General features: G+C 47.3%; 2 protein-coding genes across 6 annotated transcripts in view; one reads left to right on the top strand and one right to left on the bottom strand.

Moving 5' to 3' along the window:
- SNRK (SNF related kinase) overlaps nucleotides 1-15,104 on the top strand; it is a 60,295-nt gene extending 45,191 nt beyond the window's left edge. For all 5 annotated transcript variants that reach the window (XM_058729205.1, XM_058729208.1, XM_058729207.1 and 2 more), the window contains 3 exons: nucleotides 4,432-4,644; nucleotides 6,881-7,015; nucleotides 11,159-15,104. In XM_058729205.1, coding sequence (XP_058585188.1) covers nucleotides 4,432-4,644; nucleotides 6,881-7,015; nucleotides 11,159-12,365 — 1,555 coding nt within the window. In that variant the 3' untranslated portion in view covers nucleotides 12,366-15,104. The remainder of the gene's footprint in view (nucleotides 1-4,431; nucleotides 4,645-6,880; nucleotides 7,016-11,158) is intronic.
- ANO10 (anoctamin 10) overlaps nucleotides 6,311-16,286 on the bottom strand; it is a 286,676-nt gene continuing 276,700 nt past the window's right edge. Inside the window, exon 13 of the mRNA XM_058729214.1 lies at nucleotides 6,311-6,788. Within this exon, the coding sequence (XP_058585197.1) occupies nucleotides 6,684-6,788 (105 nt within the window). The 3' untranslated portion in view covers nucleotides 6,311-6,683. The remainder of the gene's footprint in view (nucleotides 6,789-16,286) is intronic.

Raw genomic sequence — 16,286 nt, 5'->3', positions numbered from 1 at the left:
ACCACCAACACACCATTTTGGTGTTACATAAGGTGTCCTGTGATTTTATGTACAACATGACTCTCCCCAGTCGACAGAAGAGCTCTGTTTTGGTTTATAGGACTGTGGGAAGCCAGCAAACAAAAGTACACTCAAGTTGACTCTTTGGAATTTAGAGTACTTTATACTTTATGATAAACGTAGTGACAAATAGAAAAGAACTGTTAGAAGCCCAGTATTTCATTGACGTGTGTGTGTGTGTGTGTGTGTGTGTGTGTGTGTGTATTACTATTTTTTTAATGAGTGATATTTTTAAGTAAGTTCAGCTGAGATTGTAGCTACTGCTTAAAGGATTTTGCTGTAGTAGCAAAGAGTTTAGTTTTTCCCATCAGCCGGTAAGAAAATCTGATAGCTTGAGACATCTTTTCTCCAAGTGGAGCCCCATCTTAAGCCGTGAGGTGGATGGTTAAGAATTTACATATTCAAACTCTCTGGATTCAGATACTGGCTTCTCCAGCTACTAATGATGTGACAGTGGTAGAACCTGTTCTAGCCTGAGAAATAGAACAGTAGTAATATCTTAGAAGCCTTCTGTTTCTCCCTCCTAGAGGGATTATTTTTAGTAATCGTAGGACCATTCATTTTTCTGCTTTTTCCTATATCAGTTTTGCTCACTTGTGTTTTTTAAGGAGTTTGTCCATTTTATGTCAATTTTCAAATGTATTGGCCTTAAGTATTTATATTTTCTGATTATATTTGTAAAGTGTATAGATCAATGGGGATGTTGCACGTTATCATTCCAATATTGATAGTTTTTGCCTTCTCTTGATAAGTCTTACCTGAAGTTTGTTCATTTTATTAGTCTTTTTCAAAGAACTGCCTTTTATCTTTATTAATTTGCTTGTATTTTTTGTTTTATGTTGTGAATTTTATCTGTATTATTTTCCTTCTACCTATTTCATGGGCTAATTCTTCCTCTTTTCTCCACCCCCCCCCCCCCCCCCATCTTATGTTGGATACTCAGCTCACAAATTTTCCTGTTCTAATGTCAGAGTTAAGGCTATATAAATTGCCTTCTGGCACCATTTTTCTGGCATCTTAACTAGTTTTGATTTATAGACCTGTTATTCAGTTCTGAGGATTTTCTAGTTTCAAATGGTTTATTTAACCTGTAAGTTTTTAGAGGGGAGTTCTACATTTCCAAGTGTATAGAGTTTTTGTAATTAGCTTTTTGTTCTTCATTTCTAACTTAATTGCATTGTAGTTCAAGAATATAGTCTATATAGTAACTAGTTTTTTGTTTGTTTCAAATTGTTGAGGCTTGCTTAATGCATAGCATGGAGTCAATTTTTGTAAAGGATCCTTTTGTTCTGGAAAACAATGTATATTTTCCAGTTGTTGGGGTCAGTCCTATATACCTTAAGATCAAGCTTGTTAATTATGCCATTTAAATTACATACATCTTTTCTGAGTTTTTTGATTAATTACTTGATATATCACTTACTAAGATACTCTTCCACTGTGATGGTAGATTTATTGTTTTATTCTTGGAGGTCTGTCAGTTTCTTATTTGATTGTTTTGAGGCAATGTTACCAGGTGCTAATTGTTGTATCTTACCAGTGAATTGAACTTACATATCACTCCTTATCTCTAATGATGCTTTTTGCCTTAAAGTCAATCTGTGTTATCTAGTTTTAGCTAGCCAAACCTGTCATCTTTGGTTAGCATTTATGTATGCTATATAGTTTTCCATTATTTTCCTTTAAATAAACCTTTTATCATCTTCGTTTTAAGTACATCTTTTTTTTTTTTAACAGCTGGGAGCTGTTTTCGGAGCCATCTTAAGCATTCTTGTCTTTTAATCAGAGAGTTTCCCATTCATATTTATTGTGTTCACTGAAAGGTATAGATGTATTTATGTTCTTTTTATATGCTTCATATTTGTCCTCCTTTTCTCTCTTTCTTTTTTTTTTTTTTTTCTTTTCTTTTTGTCTGTTCTTCTTTGGGATTGATGGAAGTTTTTCTTTTTCGACTTATTTGGCTCTCTCCCTTCAACTAGCTTGGAAGTTATAGTCTGTTTTAACACACGCATACATGTTTGTATACTTAATTTAATAAAATTGAAAGTTAATCCTTATGTTTATTCTCTTCCCAAACAACCCAAAATCCTTAGAATACTTTATCATTCAATATTTCAGTAACCTTTTTTTTTTTAACTCCACAAATTAGACAGTATTATTATATGTAGTAAAAAATTGTTTAGAATTACCCAGATGTTTCATAAGAACTTTGTATATCCTTCTACTTGGGATCACATTCTTCTGCCAAAATTATACCCTTTAGAATTTCTTTGATGAGCATTTGTTGGTGATCAGCTTTCTCAGTTTTTCACTGAAGATAGCTTTATGTTACATGTGATCTTTCTCAGGTTATTGAAGATGTTATTCTGCACCTTCTGATATGTCTTGTTGCTATTGGGAAGTTAGCTGTTCAACCTTCTGTTGTTCTTGCATGGGTGATTTGTCTCTTCTCAGGCTGCTTTGAGAGCTTCTGTTCATTCTGCTTAGGGTGTGTTGGGCTTCCTGGATCAGGATTTGTTTTCTTCCATGAATTTGGAAAATCCTTAACCATTATATTTTCAAATGCAGTTTCTTGCCCATTCCCTCATTCCCTTCTGGAACTTGGGTTAGATGTACGTTAGGTGTCTTCACTCTTGTCCCCCATGTCTTTTAACCTTCGTATTTTCTACCTCTTAGTCCACCAATGCAGGGTTATTTCTTTGGCTCTGTCTTTGAATTCTAATTCTCTTTATGTCTAATTTTTAAAAATTGTCCATTGCTTTTTTTTTTTTTTTTTTAATGTTTACTTATTTTGAGAGAGAGAGAGAGAGAGAGAGCAGGGGAGGGGCAGAGGGAGAGAATCCCAAGCAGGCTCCACACTGTCAGTGCAGAGCCTAATGCGGGGCTTGATCTCAGGAACCATGAGATCATGACCTGAGCTGACATCAAGAGTAGGCTTAACCTACTAAGCCACCCAGGCCCCTCCACCCACCTTTTTTTTTTTTTTTTTTTTTTAAGTGTTTTTGTATTTTTGACAGAGAGGGAGACACAGAATCCAAAGCAGGTGCCAGTCTCTGAGCTGTCAGCACAGAGCCTGACATGGGGCTGAACCCATGAACTGTGAGATCATGATCTGAGCCAAAGTCATGCACTCAACTGACTGAGCCATCCAGACGCCCCAAGGCTTCTCCATGTCTTTTTTTTTTTTTTTTTTTTTTTTTTAATGTTTGTTTATTTTTGAGAGAGAGAGAGAGACAAAGTGTGAGCTGGGGAGGGGCAGAGAGAGAGGGAGATACAGAATCTGATAGGCTTCTGCATGTCTTAAGCATATTCAACACAGTTACAGTCTGTGTCTGAAAAATTCAGTATTTGAAGACTGCATTCTGATTTTGCTGTTGTGTGTTTTTTTGTTCCTGCTACAGGTGCTTGTTTCTTTTATATTTTTTGACTGTGAGGTTGTATCCTTTGTAATATGTGGGGAGTTCTTTCGGGTCCATTGCTACAGAGAGGGTTTGCATTTTCTTCTTGCAGGAGCCCAGGAGCACCTCCAGCTTAAAAGCACTTTAAATTAACTTCTTCCCTGTGTGTTCCATGCACATATTATTAATTTGGACCACAGACATGTGGCGTGTTTGAGGAGCCGCCTGTGGCTAGAAATTCTTAGACCTCCACAGCCAGTGTCGAGGCAGGCAGGGTTCCTGCCTGATATCTTAGCAGTAGGTTTGTTTCTCATTTCTCAACAGAAGCTGCGATCCCAGCTCCTTACGAGGACTCTAGTTGTGCCCCCTGCACATTATATTCTGTTTCCTGCACGCACTGTAGCCTCCAAACCCAAAGCAGAAGCAGTCGGGTCCAAGGCTAGCTTTGTCATTCGCCTCCTAAGACCCCTGCTTTGACCCCACTTTTACCTGAGTACCCCTTCCTTCCACCTTGATGTATGTGTGCGTTTACTATTTTGCCAGCACGGGGCATTTTAGACAAGATGCATGTGGCATCCAGGGTCATTCACTTTTCCGGAAGCAGATGTTGGCTCGTGCGCTCTATCCTGTGTGTCATTGCTGATCGTCGTAGCTGGTTCTGGTATGTCGCTAAGCCACAGTTAATCAAGGACAGATGTTGATACCTAGAGTTACTTGTAGATGATGGGAGGCTGTCCGGCTTGTCAGTATATCCGGCAGCTGTGTTTTTCTATTTATTAACCTGATGACGCTGAATTTTCTTTATTCCCATCTGCCACATCACCACCACCACCACCACCACCACCACCACCACCAGTGAACCTAATGGAATTGATGGTCTAGATGTAGGGAACAATTCCGATGAATAAAATAATCCACCGTTACTAACCCTTCCAACAGTTCGCTCTAACAGTGAACTTACCTTCCTTTCCAGCCTGATCACACGGATGCTACAGAGAGATCCCAAGAGAAGGGCCTCCTTGGAAGAGATTGAGAACCATCCTTGGCTTCAAGGAGTGGACCCTTCGCCAGCCACAAAGTATAACATCCCCCTTGTGTCATACAAAAACCTCTCGGAGGAGGAACACAACAGCATCATCCAGCGCATGGTGCTCGGGGACATAGCGGACCGAGACGCCATTGTGGAGTATGTCGGCACTCGTGCGCACGGGGCCGTGGGTTTAGGATTCGTGGAACGGGCTCGCCTCTTGACTTGCCAGGGCTTGTGGCCACCGTAATGGGTAGAGTTCCCAGCCGGCGGGGGTTATGTCATTTATGTCTAGAGTTCCTGGCCCGGTGCCTGTCTCATGGGTTTTGTTGTTTTATTGTTTTTATTTTCGTACCAGCGAACGAGTAACCCGTTGCTCGGCGCCAGCAAGTAATGTGGCCTCTCTCGCTTCCTACAGGGGGGGATTGGAGTAGCCTCTTGTGCATCCCAGTGCACGTCTTACCACAGCAGTATCCTCTTTGTTGCCGTGTCTCCCGCTGGTCCCACAGTGGGCAGGGAGAATGGGGCAGACCACAGCCTCTAAATCAGGGCTTGTCTTATGGGGCCAGTCACACATTGTTGTAAGTAACATTTTAGTGGGCCACCGCCGCGCCTGGTGGCTTGGGTATCGTCACGGGCTGCATCGTGCTGTGATACTTTCTGGCCCTTCAGAGCCGCAGCAGCCTGGAACCCACAAGATACAGAGTTGTTCATTAAATCCCTTAAAACCGAAGCTAGGTCTTAATAACCTAAGAAATGTGGAGTTAGGGATAATATAAAGATGCTGTTGCTTTGTTTTAGCAATGATTGGTTCCCGTAAGAGGTCCTGTCTAGAAAATTATGAAGTATTTCCACAAATGAACAATCAAAAGTTGGTTAACCTGTTGAATGAAACAGGTATAATGGAAAGAGGACATATTCTGGGGGGCAAAAAACCCAAAACAAAAAAGACCAGGTTCAAAATTTTGGTGTAAATACACATTTCTACAGATAGCCAGCCGCATGATGAGTTTTCACAGATTGATCCATAGCTACTTAATGACCTAAATGAACAGGAAGAGCAGGACACTTGCTACTTCTGCCAAGGACATTCGATTTAGGAATGTGTAGAAAGTGATTTTTCATTTGAGTGGATAGAAGGCTCTTTGTATCTGGCTGAATTGGCTTAATGTTCTTAGCTTAAATAAATACATGCAGTGGTATCATTTAGAACGATTTGTAATTCCTGTAAATTCAATGAGAAATCTGAAGGGAAGGACAGCCTCACTGGGTCAGGTGACCCTGTTTTCCTGTCCACTAGTGGGCACGTGCATGGTGAAAGGGAGGCCCAAGGCTCCCCTAGGCTGGTCTCAGGTCTCGCCTGTGGCCCACGTCTCCTCCTGAGCATGACTTCTCAACTCAAAGACACGTGTTTTGGTTCCCCGAACACAGGCCAATGTCCTTATCTGGTACTCCGCTTAGGAAACCACTCTAAGAAGTCGTTCTGAGCCCTGAATTGCATCAGGGGGCTCTTCAGAGTGGCCCTTCAGCCTGCCCAGCCCCTTAGCTGTGACCCTTCCCCCCGCAACCCCATTCATTTTGTGAAAAGCAGTCGCTGTATTGCTTCTTTCCTGAGTGTTCATTGTGTATTTTCTACTATGGAAAGTTTCTGAAAAGTACAGTTACGTATTTCTGGGCCCGGTAGACCATTTTTCACGCACTCTTGCAGTTCCAGGCCAGGCCGGCTGCAGGAGAGCGGGTGGCCGTGTGCCCTGTGCGTGTGCCGTGACAGCCCCTGGCCGCACGGTGCGTGCCCAGACTAGGTACTCCAAGCGCTCTTTTGAAGTGGATGAATGAATACGTTGATTTTATTCAAAGAGGAGGCTAATGACGTGGTCTCAGATACATTAACAATTCATTAGTGTGTAAAATGCCAATAAATGCAAAGAGTGTAAAAAGAAAAACTTTTCCTAATTTTTCTGGTTGATATTAGTGTCTCATAATGCACTGCCATTTCCTACTCTGATGGGAGCACGTGAGCCAGTTTAATGAAAACAAACACTTTGACACACACATTACATTTTTGGATAACGCATACATTCTTGGAAAGCTTCGCTACCTTTTTTATGTGTGGAAAACTGACACCCAGCTCGGCGGCTATCAGCATTTTTTATTTTTCTTACAAATTGAACATTTTTATGGAGTCATTTTTTAGAATTTCAGGAGTGATCTAAATAATGACTTGTTTGGGTTTTTTTTCCCTCTTGTCTGTGTATTTTCATAATTTTAAAGATTCCAGGGCATTGGATTTCATTTGCTTGTACCTAAAAAAAAAAAAAAAAAAAAAATCAGTTCTGCTTGTAAAAAAGCAAACCCTCTGACGTGGCTTGTGTCTGTTCCCCCTTCTTTTCCTCAGAGCCCTGGAAACCAACAGGTACAACCACATCACGGCCACATACTTCCTGCTTGCTGAAAGGATCCTGAGGGAGAAACAAGAGAAAGAAATACAAACCAGATCTGCAAGCCCTAGCAATATCAAGGCCCAGTTTAGGTGAGAAAAAAAATCCTCCCTGATTTTAGTAAGTTTAATGTTTTGAAATAGTGAACCCCTTTTTCAAAAATGCTTCCTAATCACTCTTTGGGGCAAGAGAATATAAACAGGGGTGGCGGCCTCATGGGAGAGGCCGTGCATGGGCTCTCCGCGTGTGGGGGTCCTGTCCCTTCGTCACCAAGGACACCTTCCCTCCTGCGTTCAGGGGAGAGGGGCTGTGGCTGCTGGCCTGGCCAGGAAAACACGTTTGGAGAAGCAGCTGAGTGTGTGTCAACTATTTTCCATTAAACTCTTCCAGATGTGATACGTATTAATGTGTTATTTTCTTTAATTTTTCATTCCAGGAACAAGGCCATACTTTCCCTCAGTTTTTTTGTTTTTTTTTTTTTTTTAACGCTTTTATTTATTTTTGAGACAGAGAGAGACACAGAATGAATGGGGGAGGGGCAGAGAGAGAGGGAGACACAGAATCAGAAGCAGGCTCGAGGCTCTGAGCCGTCAGCCCAGAGCCCGACGCGGGGCTCGAACTCGCGGACTGCGAGATCGTGGCCTGAGCTGAAGTCGGACGCTTAACCGACTGAGCCACCCAGGCGCCCCTCCCTCAGTTTTTTAAAATAATTTTTAAGAACATCCAGGGCGTTTCTGTGCCATTGTGTTAGCTCAGGATTTCAGTGATTACACACATCAGCTAGTTGATTTATTGGCTGCCTGACCTTGGGAGGTCACTTAACCTCTTTCTGACTGGGAGTGACAGTGGGAGTGATAATACTGTCTGCCTCCTGAACTGGGCTGCTCTGTGTGCTGTCACTGTTACGAATATTTTACCACCACCGTTGTCAAAGTCGTGAGTGTGCTTTCCATCTTCTCCTCCTCCCCCCTCCCACCCCCTCTTTCCCACTTTGCTTTTTCTTCTGCCATATTAGCTTTCTATTTAAAATCAAAGCATGGAGAGGGTTCCTTTTTGACATCACCACTCTGAAAGTTATATATAATTTATCTTTCCCTCTTCAGATGAAGTAATCCGTGGAAGTGTAGTGATTCAAAAAGAGAAGGATGCTCCCAATTCTGAATAATTCTCTACTCTTACATCCACATAGGAATATGTATGTATGTGTGAATATTAAGTAGTAATTATTATTTAAAATAGGCAGAAAGCCATTGGATTTACATTACGTGCTGTCAGCTTGCCGTGTGTAGGCTGTTACTTGGGATGGGGCGACAGAGAAGAGAGACGAAAATGTTCCTGGGTGGCCAAAGAATAAAGATTTAGAAATCTAGAACTGGAAAGTGGTCTTTGTAACTTCATTTATATCCTGGATGGAGTCTTCTGTAATAAAGCCTAGGCATGCTGTGTGGTATCTGCTTGGAAGAGGACTGGGCCCCGGGGGCTGGGGGCTCTTGGGTGTGAGACCAGCCAGGACCATGACTTTGAGTGGTGAGGTCAACCTAGTCCCGGGCTGAGGCCCCTGATGGGAAAGAGCAGGGTCACCACACATCGGGCCACCCAGTCTGGAGTCACCCCAGCCTTGGAGAATGGAATGTTTGGATTTGAGCTATTTTTAGGGAAACAGATCAGAACTCAATCTAAACTTGATCACATATGTAAACGAGTTAAGTTGGTTTTACTTTATTATAAAAGTTAACAAAACTGACAGAGGCGACAGAGAAGTATCAGAACCTTCCCTCAGCTTTTCCCTTTATTCTCCTGGGGATGCTGGAGTGGAGATGGTGTGAGGGCCTCGCCTCCTCCGGGCCCAGGCAAGGTGGTAGACCTGCTTCCTTGCCTTCTTCTTATTGTCACTGTGACTTTGCCAGAACCCTGGACCTGGCTTGGTTCTGCTGCTGGACATGCCCTCAGGTCAGTGACCCCGCGTCAGTAGATGGGCCTTTGAACCAGCAGTTAGCTCCCCAAGAGGGGCAGGCAGGGGGAGCCGGGGACCCCCGGCCGCAGGCAGTGCACCTTCTTCGTGTTCTGCCGGGGTGGGTTGGAAGCGTGGTGCGGTCTGTGTGTTAAAAGAGGCCTCACGGGGTCCTCTGAGGAGCTGACCCTAGCACGGGAGGGCTCGGGGCCGGCATCCTCTGACCGACCTGGAAGTGAGGAGGACCACTGAGGCCAGACCCCGCAGACGTCTGTCTGTGCAGCCACAGCCATCCGGAAGCTTCCTAGGTTGCCTCGGGCGGGGGGCGGGTGGGGGGGTGGGGGGGGTGGGGAGTAACTGTGGAACCCAACCCACATGTCACTGTTCACAAGCCTGCATGACCTTGGGCAGGTTTCTTACTGTGTTCTCATTTCCTCGTCTGTGAAGAGGGAAGATGTGGCTCCCTTGTGGAGCCGTGGGGGGCCAAGTGCACTAACCCCCATCAGGCTCCCGGGACAGCGCTGGCTCTGGTGAGCACTGAGGCAGTGAACCGTGCCGTCCATGTGACTCCTTCCTAATTCTTGTTTAGCTGTCTCTCCTCTGTTTTGTTAAGCCAGATTTGCTCACAGTGTTGTGACAATACAGATGACTTAGTTTAGCACAACAGGAGCTCACGTGCGTGCTCGGTTAACGTGAGCCGTTTAACAACTTGACTCACTCCTATAAAAGCGATCGGTTCGGACGTGGCCAGTGGAGGCGCCACCCCAGCAGCAGCACCCAGCTGGCCTGTTCCTGGGCGCGGGTTCTGAGAACGGCGTTGGCTTTCTTTTCAGGAGGTGAGGCGTGAAGAGCCCCCGCCGCTTGGCGGGTCCCCGCGTCCTGGACTGCGCCGGCTGCCGCTCTGCTGGTCGGACACCGTGGGCCGCTGGCCTCCCAGCCTGGGGCTCCCCAGGGTGCCCCAGAGCCGCCGGCTTCACGTACCTGTGTGGCTGGGGGACGGGTGACTTGTCCAGAGGCACTTAGTGACCTCAAAGACCTTATCCGGCACTCGGCTCTCCTAAACTACCCAGCAGTGACTAGCCGACGGGCCGCTGAGAAAGGTCCGTTGGTTCTGAGCTGCGGAAAAGAGGTCTATCATAAATGCCGGGTGTTTTTTTTCCAACTATAGATTTAATCGAGTTTTATTTCTAGGAACATAATTGGTGTGAAACAAAAGTGTCATAGTGTGGAAGGGGCTACTTTAAATCTCTCTGGCATCTGCTATTACCCCGGACAGGGAGGACGAAACAGGCCAGAGACCTCATTTTCAAAAGTCTTTTTCTTTGGCTGCCAAGCAGTGTTCTTGTTCCTTAGGTGACTCTAGATTGGGGAATAAAATTGAAGGTTCAGTAATTATGGATTTGGCGCCCATTTCGCTTGTGTGGACATCTAAAAACACGTGCATTTAGGGGTGCCTGGGTGACTCAGTCAGTTTAAGCGTCCAACTCTGGGTTTTGGCTCAGGTCATGATCTCACGGTTCTTGAGTTCGAGCCCTGCGTCCTGCCTCTGTGCTGACAGCTCAGAGCCTGGAGCCTGCTTCGGATTCTGTGTGTCCCACTCCCTCCCCCGACCCCCACTCGTTCACGCGCGCTCTCTCAAAAATAAACATTACAAGAAGTTTTTTAAAAATACGTGCATTTATATTTAGCTTGGTGTGTTTTTTAATTGATGAAGAGATGCATGCCAGTGTACGTTGACTTTTCTTTGCAGTACTCCCCTATTTAATCTTGAGCTGTCCCCACTTTTACACCATCCTGTCCTATCTGGAAGACTGGGCATTTCAGGTGAATTGTATTTTATTTTTTCAGGTGAATTTTATTAGCAAACCATATACCTCAAAGGTCGTGCGCCAAGACCCAAAGGAACAAAATGTGTGGTGTTTGAATTTTGCTTTGGTGACCTCCCTGTGCTGTTTAAAACTGCGTTCTTGTGGTGTAAGATGTGTATGGGAAGACGGGGCTGGCTCTTGGCCCTCTTTCCCGCCAGCTCTGATGTGTCCATTTGGCCAGTGAGCCACAGACCGGACCCGTGGTTCAGAACCACGTTCGCCCTGCTGGCGCCCTTGCTGATCTTTAGAGGACGTCGAACGGGCTTGCAAGGCCGCTGGGGTGGTTTTTCCTTTTCTTGTCTTTTTTCTTTCTTTGTCAGTCTGTGGATTTTGCCCCGTAAGTATCGCGTGGCGTGGCGTGTAGGTAAGAGTCTGCCTATTATTACATGGCTCTCTCCTTCCAATCTGTTACGCAGGCAGTCGTGGCCAACCAAGATCGACGTGCCCCAGGACCTGGAGGATGATCTCACGGCCACTCCTCTGTCCCACGGGACCGTCCCTCAGTCTCCTGCTCGGGCTGCCGACGGCGTCCTCAACGGCCACAGGAGCAAAGGCCTGTGTGACTCGGCCAAGAAAGACGACCTCCCCGAGTTGGCCGGACCGGCGCTCTCCACGGTGTCACCTGCGAGCTTGAAGCCCACGGCCGGCGGGCGCAAGTGCCTGTTCCGGGTGGAGGAGGACGAAGAGGAAGATGAGGAGGACAAGAAGCCCGTGTCCCTCTCGACGCAGGTGGTTCTGCGCCGGAAGCCCTCGGTCACCAACCGGCTGACGTCGAGGAAGAGCGCTCCCGTCCTCAACCAGATCTTTGAGGAAGGGGAGTCCGACGACGAGTTCGACATGGATGAGAACCTGCCTCCCAAGCTGAGCCGGCTGAAGATGAACATCGCCTCCCCGGGCACCGTGCACAAGCGCTACCACCGCAGGAAAAGCCAGGGCCGCGGCTCCAGCTGCAGCAGCTCGGAGACCAGCGACGACGACTCCGAGAGCCGCCGGCGGCTGGACAAAGACGGCGGCTTCTCCTACTCCTGGCACCGGCGGGATAGCGGCGAGGGGCCCCCCGGGAGCGAGGGCGACGGCGGGGGCCAGGGCAAGCCGAGCGACGGCAGCGGCGGCGGCGCGGACAAGGCCAGCCCGAGCGAGAGCGGCGCGGGCGGCGGCAGCCCCGCGGGCGGCTCGGGGGGCAAGCCCACGGGCACGTCGGGCAGCACGCGCCGCTGCGCCGGCCCCGGCCCCGGCCCCGGCCCCGGGGAGCTGGTCCAGAGCCTCAAACTCATGAGCCTCTGCCTGGGCTCGCAGCTGCACGGCGGCGCCAGGTACATTCTCGACCCGCAGGGCGGCTTGCCGTTCTCCAGCGTGAAGGTGCAGGAGAAGTCCACGTGGAAGATGTGCATCAGCTCGACGGGGGGCGCGGGGCCGGCCCCCGGCGCGGGCGGCGGCAAGTTTTTCTCCGACCACGTGGCCGACGGCGCCGCGGAGCTCGAACGGATAAAGAGCAAGAACCTGAAAAACAACGTGCTCCAGCTACCTCTGTGCGAAAAGACCATCTCTGTGAACATCCAGCGGAACCCTAAGGACGGGCTGCTGTGCGCCTCCAGCCAGGCCAGCTGCTGCCACGTCATCTGACCGCGGCCCCGCCGGCCCCTGGCACCCGCCCCCCGCCGCCCGCCGCCCGCCGCCCGCCCAGAGCGGAGCGCCCCGGCCCGGCCCGCCCCTCCGGCCACTCTCTGCGCTTCCTCTCTTCGAGGGGGCGTTCGGAGCAGTTATTTATTACCTTCGCGTTTGTTCGCCTGCCGACGTGACAATGCATGGTCTTTGTGCATGCTGCTAGACACTGCTTTTCTTTTCCAGCCGAAAAGTCTCTTGTGTCATTTTTACATTTATAATTTTAATGTGGATGATCAGGATTAAATTAAAATGTATATTTGGGACCTAAGATACACGGAGCACTTAGAAATTGGATGTCCTGCACTTAATCTAGAGAGAAAAAAATGCTTCTGTCTCTTTGTGAGAAACGTAAATTCCCATCCTGACCTTCTGCGAGAACGGAAACTCCGTGCCCTGAGGCACACGCCGTGCTGTCCGAGACCGAACCAAAGCAATAACGTTGTGTTGCCGCCGGGCCTGGAGCCTGCGAGCGAGCGAGCGAGCGAGCGAGCGAGCGCGAGCCCCGCCTCCCGAGGCCCGTGAGGGGCGGAGTACAGCGAGCGTCTGCACTGAGAACCTTAAAACCATGGTTTCAATACACCCACACCTGTTTGTCTTAAGCTCTAGTGTGAAAACAAGGTTGGGCTCGTAAAATTTAACTGAAAAAGATTTTCTTGTTTTGTACTAGGTGAGATAAAGTACTTAGATTTATAAGGCAGCTTCCCCCGTAGTGGTAAATTACAAGCAGACAATCTTATTTTGTAACGTGATGAAGTGAACTGATGGTGTCTTAACTCTACTTATAGAGTGTACGTCTGTCCAACAGAACAAAAAGATGCTCGGTGTAAATTCCTTCCCGTAGGGTACATCCTAGGGTTTCCTTTAAAACCTTGTAGATAGAAGAAACTGTAGGGCCTAATATGGAAGCAAAGGTGCACACAGAGGGTGGCAAAGTCAAAAGCCTATAAATTAAAAAAAAAATTACTGGGATGTGATCTTTCGCAGTTTGGTAACTCGGTTGTCTCTTCTGTTTTTTCCATTCTTCTATGTTCTCTGGCTGTCCAGAAAGCTACGAGAATTGGCTGATCAAAAAATACACCTATAAAAGTGAAATTCACACGTACAGCAGACAAAACGCACAAAGCCTGCTTTGTGTTTTGTTGTTGTTTTGGTTTTTTTCTTTTTCTTTTCTGGAGGTGTTTTCCACTTTGCCTTCCTGCCAAAACAATAATCGAAGAACTAACTCTTGCTTTAAACTGTTCCTGTACAAAGACGACTTTTGACCAGATAATCCTCTTTCGTGGCGTCTCGTCTCGTAAGACGCGCTATATTGCAGACGGCTAACTTTGAGAGGGGCCGGATGCCGCCTCTGCAAGCTGTGCCCTGGGGGGTCTTCAAAGCGGTGCTTATCCACACCGGGGGTGGGATGCGGCCGGGGCGGGGGTGGGGGGGGCCTTCCCACTCCCAGCAGCTTCCCTTCGTGTCTCTGAAGTGACCGTCGCTTTGTCCGCAGAGGGGGCAGAGCACCCAAGGACTGCATTCCATGGCTCTCGGCTCCTCCAAGTACACGCTGATTCTGCTACTCACGATGCGTATAGTTTAGTCCGCACTAGGGAATTTCACAGTATACTTACTAAACTAAGTAAAGGTGATACTTAAAATACTTCTTTTACTTTCTAGACCTAGGCTAGATATGTTTTAAGCTACAGCTCTAGTTCATTGTGATATTTATAACTGAAAGCTACCAGAAAAGATGTGTGGGTGAAGCCATAGAACATATTTGCTTGAAATTCTGAGCAGGGATCTTCTAAAGGGCCAGAAATAAGATGTGTGGTTCACATAGACAAGTGAGCGTAACATCTGTATTAAACGTAGGAGAGAAGTTTCTAAAGGGCATTGGCAATAAACTCTTTGTTGCAGCTGTTTTCCAAGTAATGTAAATACTTCTTCCTGTGATTATGTATAGCCTTGGAATGGCACCTTTTAACTAACCCACGTGTGTTTGGTCTCCGATGGTTTTTTATATTCCGACGTATATGTGGTGCTCACTCTAGGAGCGGCAGTGTTGACCGTTCATGCTGCACAGCTGTATCATAGAGCCTTATTAGTCGCGTGTGCTTGGTTGGCCCTCTGGGTATACAGAGGTTAGTCTGAGTGGCGTCTTACTCACCTGTTTGTAAGTGAATGACTGTGCATGTGTTGTATGTCATAGTATGTCGTCACATAAAAGGGAGGGAGCAGATAACCGTTACATGAAGATAATATTGGACCAAACTCTTTACTAGCTCTAAACAGTTTCTTGTACCCCTTAACCTGTCTTCAGAAGTTGCATAGAGTTATAGTAGTGTGTAAATTAAATATTGTGGAAAAACAATTAGTCTTGTATTTTTCTGTACGTGTGTGTACATATATTATATATATATACACATATATATATATATATATAAAATTATGTACTTCTGGCAATTCTATCTGTATTTAAAGACGTGACAATCTCGACACCGATCTTAAGAATAGCCGTGAGACTGAATCGAAGTAAGGGTCTCCCTACCAAGTGAGAACTGATGTGTGTTAAGAGGGTACAGAATCATCAGCTGATTTGGTCGGTTGCTTCCACTGCTGGTGGATTTTCCTCATTGTGTAAACATTGACAGGTATGTGACAGACGGGAAGAACAATCCAAATAATAAAGTGGCATATTGGTGTTCAGCAATATAAGCCGAGTCCGTGTTTCTGTGTCTTGCGAGTGCAGCTGTGTCGAGACCCAGCCTGCGTCATGTGCACCTGTGCTGCCAGAGGTGCCTGGAAAGAATCGAACTGTGACTGTTCTTGCTTGAAACTCCTGACCGCAAGTCTCAGGCGGCCCCAGGACTGCCCATCAGCTATGCTTCGCTCCCCGGGTCCATCGCTTCCCTCACCTGGCTGGGCCACCGGGCTCCCTGACAGTGGGCTGAACCGAAGCAACAGAAGGGAAGGGACGCAGGCTCCCGCTGCGCCCCCCACCTTCACCTGTGCCGCGTGCCCTGCCCTTCCTCCCGGCGGTGGGATTCCAAGGTCAGTTCCTTCCCTCACACCTTGAGCCTGTCCGGGTGTCAGTGAGGCAGCCGTGGGGACTACTGGCCGTTCTCTTCTTTCTCTTGCACCATCGATCTTCGCTTCTCTGCTAGATCATCCCTAACAGCAAACAAAACAAACTGGACTTTGTTCCCCTATCTTAAAAAGATGTCTTTGTTCTCTCTCTTCGCTCTCTGGACCCTTCCAGTCAGGCTCTCGCTGCTGTCGTCCCACGGTAACTGCTTTGCTCAATGTCAGCAGTGACCTCCAGGTGCTAAAACCAGTGGTCGGTTTTTAAAAACGGCTTTGAGATGCACCGCTTGTACGATTCAGGGGGTTCCGTGTAGATGTTGTGCAAGCGTTACCACAAACCCCAGAAGAAATCTACGCGTTTGCGCCTCTTCCCTTCCCGTCGGCCCCCACCATAGCCTTAGGCCCTGGCGGCCACAACCCCAGTGGTCAGCTTCAAGCCCACGGTAGCGTGTGAGCAGTTGGGCAGCCTTCCTCGTGAACCCCCTGCTGTTCTGGGGCCCAGTTTCAACTCACGGCCTCCCATCCCCCGGCTGCTAGTTCTCCCAAACTCCGAACTTGGGAGTACTGCAAGTTCATTCCTGGAGCCTTCTCTGCGCTCAGTCTCTCCGCCATCCCATTCAGTTTACGCGCTGATAGAACCCAAGATACATTCAGCCCACATCCCAGGAACACCAGACCCCGGCAACCTCTTTGACTCAGCTACACGGATGTGTCTGATAAGCACCTTAGTTCGTGTTCAAAACTTACAACCTTCCCCTCAAAATCCTTCCCCTCCTAATTTTTCCCGTCTCGTAAGTGGCCGCTCTCAACCTT

Source organism: Neofelis nebulosa, chromosome 5, assembly GCF_028018385.1.
Source record: "Neofelis nebulosa isolate mNeoNeb1 chromosome 5, mNeoNeb1.pri, whole genome shotgun sequence".
Lineage (NCBI taxonomy): Eukaryota > Metazoa > Chordata > Mammalia > Carnivora > Felidae > Neofelis > Neofelis nebulosa.
The sequence above is the reverse complement of the archived record's forward strand: the minus strand, read 5'-3'. Positions and strand labels throughout refer to the sequence as shown.